Source organism: Aureobasidium melanogenum, assembly GCF_000721775.1.
Source record: "Aureobasidium melanogenum CBS 110374 unplaced genomic scaffold scaffold_1, whole genome shotgun sequence".
NCBI lineage: Eukaryota > Fungi > Ascomycota > Dothideomycetes > Dothideales > Saccotheciaceae > Aureobasidium > Aureobasidium melanogenum.
Window position 1 is genome coordinate 1,993,095 of NW_024470053.1, and position 12,456 is coordinate 2,005,550.

At 50.3% G+C, this 12,456-nt stretch overlaps 6 protein-coding genes across 6 annotated transcripts; 3 read left to right on the forward strand and 3 right to left on the reverse strand.

The window, feature by feature from the left end:
• Positions 1-1,093: 1,093 nt before the first annotated feature.
• On the forward strand, positions 1,094-2,330 carry M437DRAFT_71531 (alcohol dehydrogenase; the record flags this gene model as incomplete). The annotated part of the gene is made up of 4 exons (XM_041025692.1): positions 1,094-1,590; positions 1,645-1,648; positions 1,701-1,808; positions 1,860-2,330. The coding sequence occupies 4 exons, from the start codon at positions 1,094-1,096 to the stop codon at positions 2,328-2,330; spliced, it is 1,080 nt and encodes a 359-aa protein (XP_040884761.1).
• Positions 2,331-3,460: 1,130 nt separating this feature from the next.
• M437DRAFT_71532 (peptide transport protein PTR2) lies at positions 3,461-5,457 on the forward strand (the record flags this gene model as incomplete). The annotated part of the gene is made up of 2 exons (XM_041025693.1): positions 3,461-3,486; positions 3,669-5,457. 2 exons carry the CDS (start codon positions 3,461-3,463, stop codon positions 5,455-5,457), a joined length of 1,815 nt encoding a protein of 604 aa, XP_040884762.1.
• A 333-nt stretch (positions 5,458-5,790) lies between these two features.
• On the forward strand, positions 5,791-6,665 carry M437DRAFT_10405 (ankyrin; the record flags this gene model as incomplete). Its single annotated transcript, XM_041018561.1, has 3 exons — positions 5,791-5,958; positions 6,040-6,207; positions 6,267-6,665. Coding segments are annotated over 3 exons (735 nt in total), but the record flags the coding sequence as incomplete, so codon positions are not given.
• Positions 6,666-7,100: 435 nt separating this feature from the next.
• M437DRAFT_80380 (uncharacterized protein) lies at positions 7,101-8,105 on the reverse strand (the record flags this gene model as incomplete). The annotated part of the gene is made up of 1 exon (XM_041027344.1): positions 7,101-8,105. One exon carries the CDS (start codon positions 8,103-8,105, stop codon positions 7,101-7,103), a length of 1,005 nt encoding a protein of 334 aa, XP_040884764.1.
• Positions 8,106-9,218: 1,113 nt separating this feature from the next.
• Positions 9,219-10,274, reverse strand: M437DRAFT_36624 (uncharacterized protein; the record flags this gene model as incomplete). The annotated part of the gene is made up of 1 exon (XM_041019484.1): positions 9,219-10,274. The coding sequence occupies one exon, from the start codon at positions 10,272-10,274 to the stop codon at positions 9,219-9,221; it is 1,056 nt and encodes a 351-aa protein (XP_040884765.1).
• Positions 10,275-10,402: 128 nt separating this feature from the next.
• M437DRAFT_36238 (uncharacterized protein) lies at positions 10,403-11,635 on the reverse strand (the record flags this gene model as incomplete). The annotated part of the gene is made up of 4 exons (XM_041019407.1): positions 10,403-10,835; positions 10,885-11,047; positions 11,103-11,170; positions 11,223-11,635. 4 exons carry the CDS (start codon positions 11,633-11,635, stop codon positions 10,403-10,405), a joined length of 1,077 nt encoding a protein of 358 aa, XP_040884766.1.
• Positions 11,636-12,456: the final 821 nt, after the last annotated feature.

Genomic DNA, 12,456 nt, shown 5'->3' on the forward strand with positions numbered 1-12,456 from the left:
TGATCTCGACAAGGGCGCCTGTCGAAAGTAATCTTTTCCATAGAATGTGGTATAGACAGACGAGCAAGCCAAGAAGTTCGCGGTGCGATGGATACAGCGATGAGTTGATGCGATCGCCAGAACAAGCTGTATCTAAATTGTTGCTTGTCATAGCACAAAAGGCAATACGGTGACCTTCGCCTGATTCTGTCTCGGATACACTTGAGACAATATGCATGCATCCAAATTCTTGTGTTCTTAGGTCAACAGGTGGTTTGATGGTTGGCCATACCAGCTGAGGTGTGAGCTAGTAAGATGTACCTTTTAGTATGATCACTGATCTTCATAACGGACGAGATTATTGTATTATGCGATAAAACTCAGCCACGCCACCAGTGCTCGCTATGGATTGACACATTCGACGATGGTGCAAGCCAGTTTGATCGTTGGTAAGGTGATAATGGCTAAGCCTCTATGGCTGACTTCGATGCGAACGTAGTAGACGCTAACAGACAGCCAGGGTTGCACAAATGGCAATATACAGCCACCTGCCATACCCTCAAAATCCCAACCAGTCACGGAGTATCTGTCTATCTTTGAGACGTCTACCAAGGGCAGACTCATTTGCAGGTATCCGCATAGCAAGACTCAGGTTCCAGTATGACAGCGAAACATCACGATACAGCCACTTTGACTATGCTTTACCGGCCTCACATGAACAGCTTCCGAAAAACCTGCCTCGGAACCTTTAGTGACCCTTAGAGGCTCTCGGATCCACAACAGCAGTGGCACTCCAGTCACATCCATAGACTAGAAGACAACTAACCAAGTTTTCAAGATGCCAAGAGTGAAAGAGTTCGTCAGATCTCCGCAACCCCGACTTGACCCCGCGTTGCCCTGATTCCGTAAGGAGTATGGTCAGTACCCATGACTCTCATAGTAATACACGACGACTCCCGATAACGAGAGATACGAGTACCGGTATCCGAATGACCAATGTCAGCAATGCCCACTACCACAAAGGGCGCGGGGTGACGAGGCGGGGTCGCATATACAAGATGTATAAAGGTCTGGCATGATCGGGCTTATGTTCAAGCATCAAATCATCGACACAATGGGACTTCCTACTAGTCAGAAAGCAGCCGTCAAACAAGGAGAGGGCAAAGCATCCACCGCACCGGTGCAGACCGTACCTGTCCATGAGCCAGGCCCTGGTCAAATCCTCGTCAAGATCAACTGGACTGGTCTTTGTGGAAGTGACAAATCGCTCGTTTACGATGAATGGGAGTCTCAAGGCATAAAAATGCTTCCTCAGACCCACGGCATTGCTGGTCACGAGGGAGCAGGAGAGGTCGTCGCGGTTCATGACGACGTCAAGGACCTGTGGAATGTCGGAGACAGAGCAGGTGTCAAATGGGTTGCCAGTGTCTGCAAGAAGTGTGAATTCTGCACTAATGGCACTGATGAACTCCAATGCCCCAAGCAGCTCAACTCTGGTTTCTCGATCCAGGGTACTTTCGCAGAGTACTGTCTGACAGATGCCCGATATGCTACAAGGTTGCCAGAAGGTGTCTCCGACGAGGAAGCAGGCCCTATCCTGTGCGGAGGAGTGTAAGTCGTGTCTGCCAACCTGTGAATTCTATCAACCATGCTGATTTTGCGCAGGACGGTATGAATGTCCAGACAGAGTTGTAAGCATGAATTGACGCTAATCTTGACAGGCTTATACTGCTTGCAAGCGAAGTGCTGTGAGACCTGGCCAATGGATCGTTCTGCCTGGCGCTGGTGGTGGACTAGGTCACCTTGCCGTACAATATGCAAAAGCTATGGTTAGTCGGTTGACAGTGGCATTGTTGCAGCTCGTTGACTTGATGGCACAGGGCATGAGAATCATCGCTGTTGACGGCGGAGACGAGAAGGGCAAGCTTTGCAAGCAACTTGGTGCAGAGCACTATATCGACTTTCTTGCCTGCAAAGACGTGGCTGCTGAGGTCATGAAGCTTACAACTTATGGCGCCCATGGTGTTATCGTCTTTGCCGCTACTCGAGAGGCATACGGGTCGGCTCCCAACTTCCTTCGGCCGGGTGGCACCGTGGTAGCTGTCGGCTTGCCCAAAGACGAAACAATTATTGCAGGAGCATCGCCCTTGACGCTTGTCCTGAAGAGACTCAACATCGTTGGATCTGTGACGGGCACTCTGAAGGAGGTGGAAGAAGCGCTTGATTTCACGGCCCGAGGCTTGGTCCGACCCATCCTCACAAAGGGAACTCTGGAGGATGTTGACCGCTTCTTGCAGCTCTTGGAGCAAGGCAAGCTTCCAGGCCGAGCTGTTCTCAAGGTTGCTGCTTGATCATGAATCAAGTCGCGTGTCGCTTGGGCTGCATCAAAGGATATTTGGGACGCCTGTTTTTGGACGGCTTGGAACTTGACTCCAGTAGCCGAGTCACTTGGAGACTATGATTCGTGTATTATGATTCATGTAGAACTTTGTCACCTATCCTTGAAATCTCGTTTATGTTCCTTGCGGCTATTGACATGCTGAGCCCTTGCAGCAGGGACCTGCATGGGGTTATGTCACTCGCTCTTTTTCAACTACGGTGGCAAGCTTTTCGGCAGTCGAGGTAGAGACATTTTTGGTGACTACGGCGTCTTCTCGCTTCCGAGAAAGTGTACTTTGCTGAACGATAGATTTTTCTCTAGTAATGCCCGCCTTGGGCCAAGTCGGGCTTCTGATATTCCGGTCTTGGCGCACAACGTAGGGTTGACTTTTCGACGACCTCTCGTTGTGGTACGGACGCTGTGCTTTTTGGTTGTCTATGACCTCAAAGGTTACACTCTACCGTCACGATCTCATTGATTATCTCAGCTGATCAGCCTGAACGGATGATTTGAAGAAGCAAGAAATACAGAGTTATCCTTACCGAGCAAGGCCGATCATAAATGGATCTCTACGAACGTCTCGCCAGGCCTCTCGCGTGTCGAAACGTTGTCGGCCACCACCGATGCCTGCAAAATTGCTTTCGGGACCTTCACGGGAATCGGGAGCGGTCGCGACAGTGGACCGACTTTACTTTCCAGAATGTAGGTCGCTCGTGTTTGAATGGAAACTTTTACGTCGCAAAACTCGACCCTCGCACCGCTAAGCGCGACGTTCGCCTCTTTATTGGTCGTGTTCCTCTGTCTACCCCAGCGAAACAGAGTACAGACTGCAGAATGGCACCTTTCAACAGATGATCAATTCTGCTTGTCGTCCGGCCCGTCCAGGGAGGCAGGGTGGACCATGATAACGGGTTCTGGTGTGCAAAAGAAGCCCGTCATCAGAAGGTTACTCATCAGTAGTAGGTTACATTTTGTGTCCTAGCGTTGATGTAGGTGTTCATTAAAGACGTGAAAAGCCCCCATCGCGCCTCGTAGCTCTTTATCGTTTCTTAGCCTGACGCCTCTTTTGCTTGTATCTGCTTGACATTTGGACGTCCGACCATGGATCACGAATCATCTGCAGCTGAGTACGTGTCTATCTATCACTCCTGTATGAATGTGCAACATGCCAGTGGTAATCTGGTTGCACAAGCAATGAAGCTTCTCGAAGCCTCTTGAAGATCATCTGCTTGCGCGACGTGATACTGCTATTGTCAACCCCAAATCGCAAGCATTGGCCTGAGAATATTTTTGCTGACACAAAGTCAAGGCTGCACGCTACTGCCGTCGAGCCCCGTGTGAAAGATCACAAAGACATGGCTGGTGGTATGGAACCAACAAAACCCGAATATCCTCACGAAGAACACGGAGAAATTGCAAGTCTCAGCAACGATGGCGAGGAACCAACCGAAGAAGAGAAACGAACACTACGAAAGGTTTCCGACAAGCTTCCCTGGGCCGCATTCATCATTTGTATCATCGAACTTTGCGAAAGATTCACCTACTACGGTCTCTCTGGTCCCTTCCAAAACTACATCGAGAATAGCTACGGCGGTAGAGTGCCTGGTGCCATTGGACTCGGACAAACTGGTGCCACTGGTTTAACCGATTTCTTTCAATTTTGGTGCTACGTTTGCCCTGTGCTCGGAGCAATCGTTAGTGATCAATACCTTGGAAAGTACTGGACCATTTTCTACTCTGCTATCATCTACGTTATCGGAACCCTGATCTTGTTCCTGACTTCCCTGCCTGTGGCAATCGAGAACGGTGCTTCTCTGGGAGGTCTCATCGCCGCCATGATCATCATCGGACTCGGCACTGGTGGCATTAAGTCCAACGTTTCGCCTCTTATTGCTGAACAGTACCAGAACACCAGCCAATTCGTCAAGACTCTGAAGAGCGGAGAGCGTGTCATTGTCGATCCGGGAAAGACTATTCAAAGAATCTACTCCATCTTCTACATGATGATCAACATTGGTTCGCTCTCGTCTATCGCGACCACTGAGCTTGAGGCCAACATCGGATTCTGGCCTGCTTATCTGCTTCCCTTCCTTATGTTCCTTGTTGGATTTGCTGTTCTTGTTGCCGGCAAGTCTAAGTACAAGGTTCGTGCTCCTGCTGGTTCCGTCATCCCCAAGGCTTGCAAGGTCATGTGGATCACCATGATGAACAAGGGCAATTGGAACGCCGCCAAGCCTGAATACTCTGAAGAGTTCACTGGCGGAAAGAAGTACAAACTGAACTGGGATGGCATCTTTGTCGAGGAAGTCAAGCGCGCTCTTGTTGCCTGCAAAGTCTTCTGCTTTTTCCCTATCTACTGGGTCGTTTACTCTCAGATGCTTAACAACTTCATCTCGCAGGCTGGTCAGATGCAGCTCCATGGCATTCCCAACGATCTGATGCAGAACTGGGATCCCATCACTATCATCATCTTCATTCCCGTCATGGACTACATCTTGTACCCTGCACTTGGCAAGCTTGGATTCCAGATGAAGCCCATCACCCGTATCACTTGGGGTTTCTTCTTCGGTGCAGGTGCCATGGCCTACGCTGCTGGTGTCCAGAAGCTCATCTACAACGCTGGACCTTGTTACGACCGTCCTGGTGCTTGCGAGGCAGCTCTGCAGCCTGATGGATCTTATGCTCCCAACAATGTGCACGTCGCCGTTCAAGCTCCTGCCTACCTCCTGATCGGTCTTTCTGAAATTTTGGCCAGTATCACTGGTCTTGAGTATGCATTCACCAAGGCGCCTGCAAGCATGAAGTCCTTCATCATGTCACTTTTCCTCTTGACCAGTGCTTTCGGTTCAGCCCTTGGTATCGCTCTTTCGCCTACCGCTGTTGACCCTAAGCTCCTTTGGATGTATGTTGGCCTCTGTGTTGCTTGCTTCGTTGCTGGTCTCCTCTTCTGGATCATCTACAGCAAGTACAACGCTACCGAAGAGGAGATGAATGAGCTGGAGAAGTACACAGCACCAGCCAAGTCAGTTGACGTTGCCGATGAGGAGAAGGCTGCGGCTGCTGAGGCTCCTGCTCGCGAGAGAACCATCCCTGAGTAGGAAATTAGGAATAGTGTATGATTAGTAGTTTCGTAACGGATTATGTATATATAGCTCAATGAAGAATCCATCTATGATATTCTTGTCTTGGTCGTATAATTAAGTGAAGGAGCATTGCACGTGTGCAGCCACAGCCAGCCGCCGGGTCATGGATGACGCGCCTCGGCTTGTCTCGTATCGCCGTGGCTGCAAGCGCCAGAAGCCAAAATCAACAACGAGCCAAAACATAACTAGCTTAGCTATCCCGCCTTGTCTATCCCAGCATCAACTACTGTATGCCGGCTCAGGCAGTTGGATATCTTGACGCCATGGTTTGAGCGGGCCGCTGCAAGAATGATAGACGCCTCGACTCGACTGCGCAGAGCGATCCTCTTGTCCGATGCTTTGCTGGTCAAACGCATCATTCGCTCCAACCCTGGCATCTTGCAGAACCCAGACTTTAAAGACAAGAGCAACACGAGTTTACATCTCGCCGCCCAAGCTGGTTTCGAGGAAATTGTGGTAAGGGCATTTATCCGGCGCATTCAACGGCGCTACAACCGTTATACAAGAGAGCACAGGGACCAACACACTGTACTGTAGGAACTTCTTGTCGACGCTGGACACGACCATGGAGAGATTTCGCGCAATGCCGACTGGGATACTCCCTTGATGCTGGCCGCCCGACACGGCAATGTCGACGTCGGTATCCTGCTCGCCAACCGCTTTCCACGCTCCATTCCCGTTACCAACAAGCTAGGCCTGGACGCAGTATGTGCACCATGACCACTCTTTGCTCCATGGCCTTCACTGACTGTATAACTTTCTAGCTCGCTCTATCATGCCTTAATCCTGCATCTACACCCCTAGTATCTTTGTTGTTATCCCACCCAGAATACCCCGCCTCAGCTGACGGCCGCGACAACCACGGCGACACACCACTCCACCACGCATCAGCCTCAGGCTCCCTCAAAGCCCTTCGAATCCTCCTTTCCGCAGGCGCCGACCCAACAGCCAAGAATGCCTATGACTGGACCCCCCTCGCATACAGCCAAACCGTAGCCGCAGAAGTTTACTTCAAAAACCTCGTCGCCGAACTCGAACGCAGAAAAGCCGAAGACATGCGCGGCGAGAAAGAGAGAAGGGAAGAAGCTTTGAAGCGTAAATATGCCGGTGTGCGTGTGGTCACTGAAGATAGCGAGACTTCTTCGCGGCCTAGTGATGATATGGCGAGATCTGAGAGTAGCAACTCTATTTCTAGTCCTATTGATCAGAGAAACGCTTTCACACCCACTGCAAAGAGCAATCCGTGGATCAGTGGCGGATTTGAGCCGAGAGCACGAGCGTGGAGTGGAGAGTAAGATGAGGTCAGCATAACAGACTCGACCCAACAGACAACTATTGTAATGAAGCCTTGATAATTTTCTCAATACCACAGTTCAACTACCAATGACTGGATATTCCAGCGTCTTTCGAGAACATGAACGCTAGCAGCTAAATGTCTAGAAGGATGTTTGTCTAAGATATCCATTTCACCTGTCTGTCCATCAGAGAGGCTACTCTTCCCATTGATTTGATCAAAAGGTTTCCGTCTAGCTACTTCAACGATGTTCTGGATCCAAGGATGCCCAACGCCGCAACCATTGTTGCAATGTTTCACTCTCTCAAGCAGTCGATGACTCTCCGCCACAGAAGACACTCAAACCAAATCTGGCGAACGACCATAGAAGCAATTGGCATCGCAGTTGAATCTTTCTGGCAAAACTACCTGTCAAGCGAAGACGTTGTTGCGCAAGATACTCTTGACATTGAGCAAGCAGAAACCACGATCGTAGGTAGGGGATCGTCGTTCTTGTTGATGTCGATAGAAGCTCCGCTTTCGATCTCGGCTCCGATATCTTGAGAATCTCGGTCTCGAGAGCACTGATGGAAGGGAAAACGCCATGCCAGCAGTCTTGAATGATTGGCCCATATACATCGTTCGATGTAGGTGGGAACTCCTTTCGTACAAGCTTGAGACGCCACACGGGAGACTCGAGCTTGAGATCGGAGAAAGGTTCAAAGCCGAAGCGGATGTTGTAAATACACGAGCCTAGTGAGAACTGCTCAGTCTCAGGACCAGCTGGCAGAGTCTCAAACTCCTCGTCGACTTTGCAGAAAGGCAGTGTGGCAAGCTTCAACTCTTCTCCAATTGGAACGGTCCCATCGAAATCGGCAACTACAATGTTGCTCCATCGATCCAGAAGGATGTTGTGCGGCCGTAGATCGCCGTGAGCATAACCTAGCTTCTCAAGCCATGCTGCCGCACTGACAAGCTGTCGTATCCAACGCTCTTGCAACTCAAGACTTGGAGTTTCTGAAGAAAGGCGAGCTGCGAGAGTTGTTTCGAGCCTAGGCATAAAGATACCTTCAGGTGTACAGAGAATGCTTTGCAGAAGATGAGGATGTGGGTGTAGATTCAGAAACTTGTAGACTTGTTTCTCCTTCTCAAGTCTCTCGATGTTTTCTTTCATCCAAGCCCTAGAATGATTGGTCTGGTTCTCATCTTCAAACATGATCGGGATTTTGAAGACGATCTGGCTGGTGATTTCGTGGACGGAGCCTGCACCCCCTGTAGATAGGTGGTTGTTTGCGCTTAACGAACGGAAAGGATGTCGCATAGTCAACATGATGACTCTGCTGACCGCGCTTTGTAGTTACAAGAAGCTCGGAGGAGTAAACAGTTCTGAAGACAAATGGGAACTCTGTTCTTGTGAATAGTTGATCTATCGCGTCAATCGCTTCGACAGTGATGCTGCTAGAGTCGGGGAACACGACAACTGCAGCCGCTAACCGCTCTGCTGCTGTACCACCGTGACACATGCAAGGGGTACTTGATCTAGAGAAGGAGCATGCATGACGGCACGTGATTGCATTTATTAATTGCTCGAGGCTGGAACGAATCCTTCTCTGGCTCAATACCCCTGACGTATGTCAATACTAATCTGCCATTCGAACGCTTATGTATGGTAGAGCAGACGGTACGTCAAATTTTAGCTGACTGTGGCCTTACGTACTTTCGAGGAGAATTTCTGGATTTAGAATCTGTCTCGCGAAGAAACACGCATACGCAGTTACAGCCTAGATTCGATTTGGGAGGCTGATGTGATCTTATGTGAAGCAACCACATCTTCCGGAATGGCATTGAGGCAGGCAGGTCCCAAGAGGAACGGTACGAAGTTGCTCGAGAATGCATTCCGAAGCCTTCTCGATGGCAACAAGGTGTAGGAGAACAAACAAAACACGTTGCCTACATCGCATCCGATCATCCTCATCGATGGCAACAGTGAGCTCCAATCACCACGTTGCTAATCCCAGAACATCCCTCTGCTACCGTAGAAACTAGTTTTGATGGGAGCCCCTTTGGTGTACCGGCCCCTCGCTCTACAACGGTAGGCCTGTCCTACAGATTTTGGTGAGAGGCCACTTTTCGAAATCGAAGATTTCTCTATAACGGCATGCCGCTCAAAACGAGTCTTTATGGTATATGGACTGGTCCTGCGCCACATTGTGCGTGGATCTGTTGTTGCACCCACTCGAGAGAGAAGCAGACAGGATCAAGAATATGCATGCTACATTCATTGATACATTCAGACATTAGGATAGATAGCTATCTAGGAAAAATCTCATAACGATAGTCGAGAAAGTGAAAAGAAGTACAACCCGCTATTCCCATCTCCCACAATCTAAAAACCTCTGAAGCTTCAGAGAGTGCTCACTCGCATACTCCATCCAGATCCCATTTACTGGAATCCAATCTGAGCAGCAGAATCGCCCAACAGAGGAATGTAGTTATCATCACCAAGTCTCAACGACCAGTAAACATCACCAGTAAGAGCGACCTGAGGATGAATGAAAACATTATCAAGAACAGAGCCAGCAGAGTTCTTAGCCGAGCACTTGAGCACCGAGGAACCGCTGCAGGTAACAGGGATGTATCCATTAGCCTTGACCTTGTTGGCGGGGAAGAACATGACTGTGTATGCCAAGCCAGTGCCAGGGAAGAAGCTGTTGTAGACTGCCATGATGTAGCCGTATTTCTTGTCTTTGAGGTAGCCTGTAGAAGGGTCAAGGTAGAAGCCGGGGGTGATGGCAGAGCCGTGGAGAAGGCCTGAGTAGGTGTAGTAGTTGATGTAGACATTAGAATAGCCTGAAGCGGCAGTGGAAGAATCGAACTCGAGTTCTTGTCCATCGGCGCTGGTGCCTGAGGAAGAGACGCGGAGTTTCAAGTTTGCGGCGGTGGTAGCCGCAGCAGAAGAAGAGCTAGTAGACGAGGTCGAAGAGCTAGTGGTCGAGGCACTGGCTGTGACGGTGGTCACGATCGTGGTGATAATGGTCGATGGAGCAAGGGTAGTGGTCGCATTGACTGTAACAGTCGAGGCAACAGTGTTTTGGCTGACTTGCATAGCGCAAGCCGAAGAGATGACGGTAGCAGGATACTTGGTCAAAACAGAAGGCGTTGAGATATCGCGCTTGGCAGGAGCAGCGGTAGAGTTTGCAGAATCATCAGAATCGATGGACTCAACGGGCAGGTACCAAGTGACGTTCTTGTTGGAATCGTAAACGGCAGGGACGGCGTTGGTTGAGTTGGTCGTCAAGCCGGGGAAGTAATCGGACTCATCGCCATCATCACGCTTGCGCATGGCAGGTGCGGTAGAAGTGGCGTACGCAGTCGAAGTAGCCACGGGTGCGACTGTAGAAGTGGCAGTGATGGTGACTGTAGGAACAGTAGAGTAGCTGAGGTAAGAAGAGCAGAAGGGCTGGAAGACCGAGCTGAACTGAGAAGGATCGGACTTCATCTCTCCAGAAGCTTGGTAGATGGCGCCAGTCTTGTCGCCCTTGGTGGGATCGACGCCTGAGCCTGATGTGCTAACATAGCCGTAGCTGTACTCGACGATAAGCTTGCCACTAAAGCATGGGAGTCAGTCTATGCTAAAGAGATATTCACGATTGACGAAACATACCTGCTGGTGGATGAACCAGAAGAGGTGGCGTACTTAGAAGACCAAGCCTCGGTGTACAGAGCACAATACTGTCCCTGAGGGTGCTTGTTGTCGTTCAAATTAAGGATGTAAGTGTTGAAGAACACACACTTCTTGGCGGGAGTTCCGTCGGCAGAAGGGTTGTCAATGGCGTACTGAGTCTGAGCATCGCAAGCGGCACCGCAGAGTCTTGCATCGAAAGGACCAGAGAAGATCTTGCTAGTGATGAAAGTGTTGTAACCTTGAGCATCAAGAGGGGCGTCAATGGCGTGAGTTCCATAGTAGATGGCATCAGAGTAACCAGCGACAGCAGCGATGGTGTTGTTAGTGTAGCCGTTCGATCCAGCAATCAAGACCTGAAATTGGTTGCGATATTGTCTGGATTGAGTCAGAGAATGTGGTTCTGTCAGACTTCGACGATGCTTACCCGTAGTTGTTGGCATTGGCCCTGCTCACCGGTCCACCCCAGAAGACACACTTGATGTAGGTGACGGAAGGAGGGTTCTCACAGCCAGATGCACCCGAACCAGGATCGACCGAAGGGTCTCTCTCGAAATACAGGTTGAAGGAAAGGCATCCATAAATAGCATCTGACATGGGGTGATCAGCAAGATCTTCAAACGATGATCTACGATCCTAGCTTACCGCACTTAGCAGCACATTTGGCGGTATCGAAGGTGCTGAGAGTGGTGAAGCCAAGATAACCGTATGCGCTGTGGTATTGTTTAACAGTGTAATGACAACGATTTGGTTCGCTCGGCATACCTGTTGGAAGCATTAACGTTGGTGAAGGTGTTGGTGTATCCGCTGGGAACAGGAGCATTGGAAGCGATGGAAGCAAAGGCAGGGTTCGAGGCAAAGGCAGAGGGAGTATCGGGAGAGTAAGTAGGGGCTCCGGTTGCTCCAGGAGCCAAAGAAGTACAAGCAGCGCCTCTCTTCTCGATGGCGGTAGCAGTGGCAGCGGCATCACTGGCAACCGAGGTGGCTGGAGCAGTGGCCTGAGCAATCAGAGAGGTGTAATCGTAGGACACAACTTGAGCTGTGACTCCGACAGCAGGGTCATAGGTCACTGGTTCAGGCGCGGCAAGAACCATGTTGATATCAATCTCCTGAGGGCGAGCAGCAGGCATGGCCACCGCCAGGGCGGCGAAGCCTGGAATAGCGAGTGTGATACGCATCGTGTCAAAGACCTTCTGGAAGCTGAAACGAATGAAGCCGGGGGTGGTCGAACAACAGCTATAGAGGGCACTCGTGGCTTTATAGCCTTCTAGTCTATACTCTTACATGACGAGCATTGGAGAGCTACGATCCCTGACTACGAAACCCACACCAAGATCGTGAGTTGAACTGTCAGCAGTGAGGAGACTAAGCATCACGTTAGCGAAGCATAGATCATGAGGACTTCGCTTCCGGGGAACCAGGAGATAAACGGCTTGGTCAACTCGCGTCATTGCATACCAACTCATGGTCGCAGACTGGTGAGTGCGGTATCGCCTACCATCATTCAATAGGACTTAGCCGGTATAGATGGATCCAGCAACGCACGGCTCTCCGGCTTGTGGACACTATTGGGCTTGGACACGCTAGCCATGCAAGAGAAAAGCTACAAGGAGTGGTATACCGATGTAGATGACCTACCATGCCGAAGAGAAAGAAGCGTGGCTGACTCCAAGGGTAGGAAGATATGAGGCCCGAGCAGCGGATGGCGCTTGTTTCCCGCAGCCATGTCGTCGGTACAACTTCCAAGCTCTTGCAGTCACATCGGCCGTAAAAAACTGTACTGTCGCGCTGAAGGTTCTGGCGCTGTCCTTACTTAAAGGGCTCTAGGTACAAGACTTCAAGATAAGTGCTTGCCGGCCTAGAAATCAGGCTTTGCGGTGGTGTCATTGATCACTCGATCCATGAGAAGGACAAAGCCCTGAGGCGCTTGGTGAGAGGTTGATGCTCGTAAAGAAGGCTTCGAAAAGAAAAGAAGCATCGAATAACCCCGAATCATCAC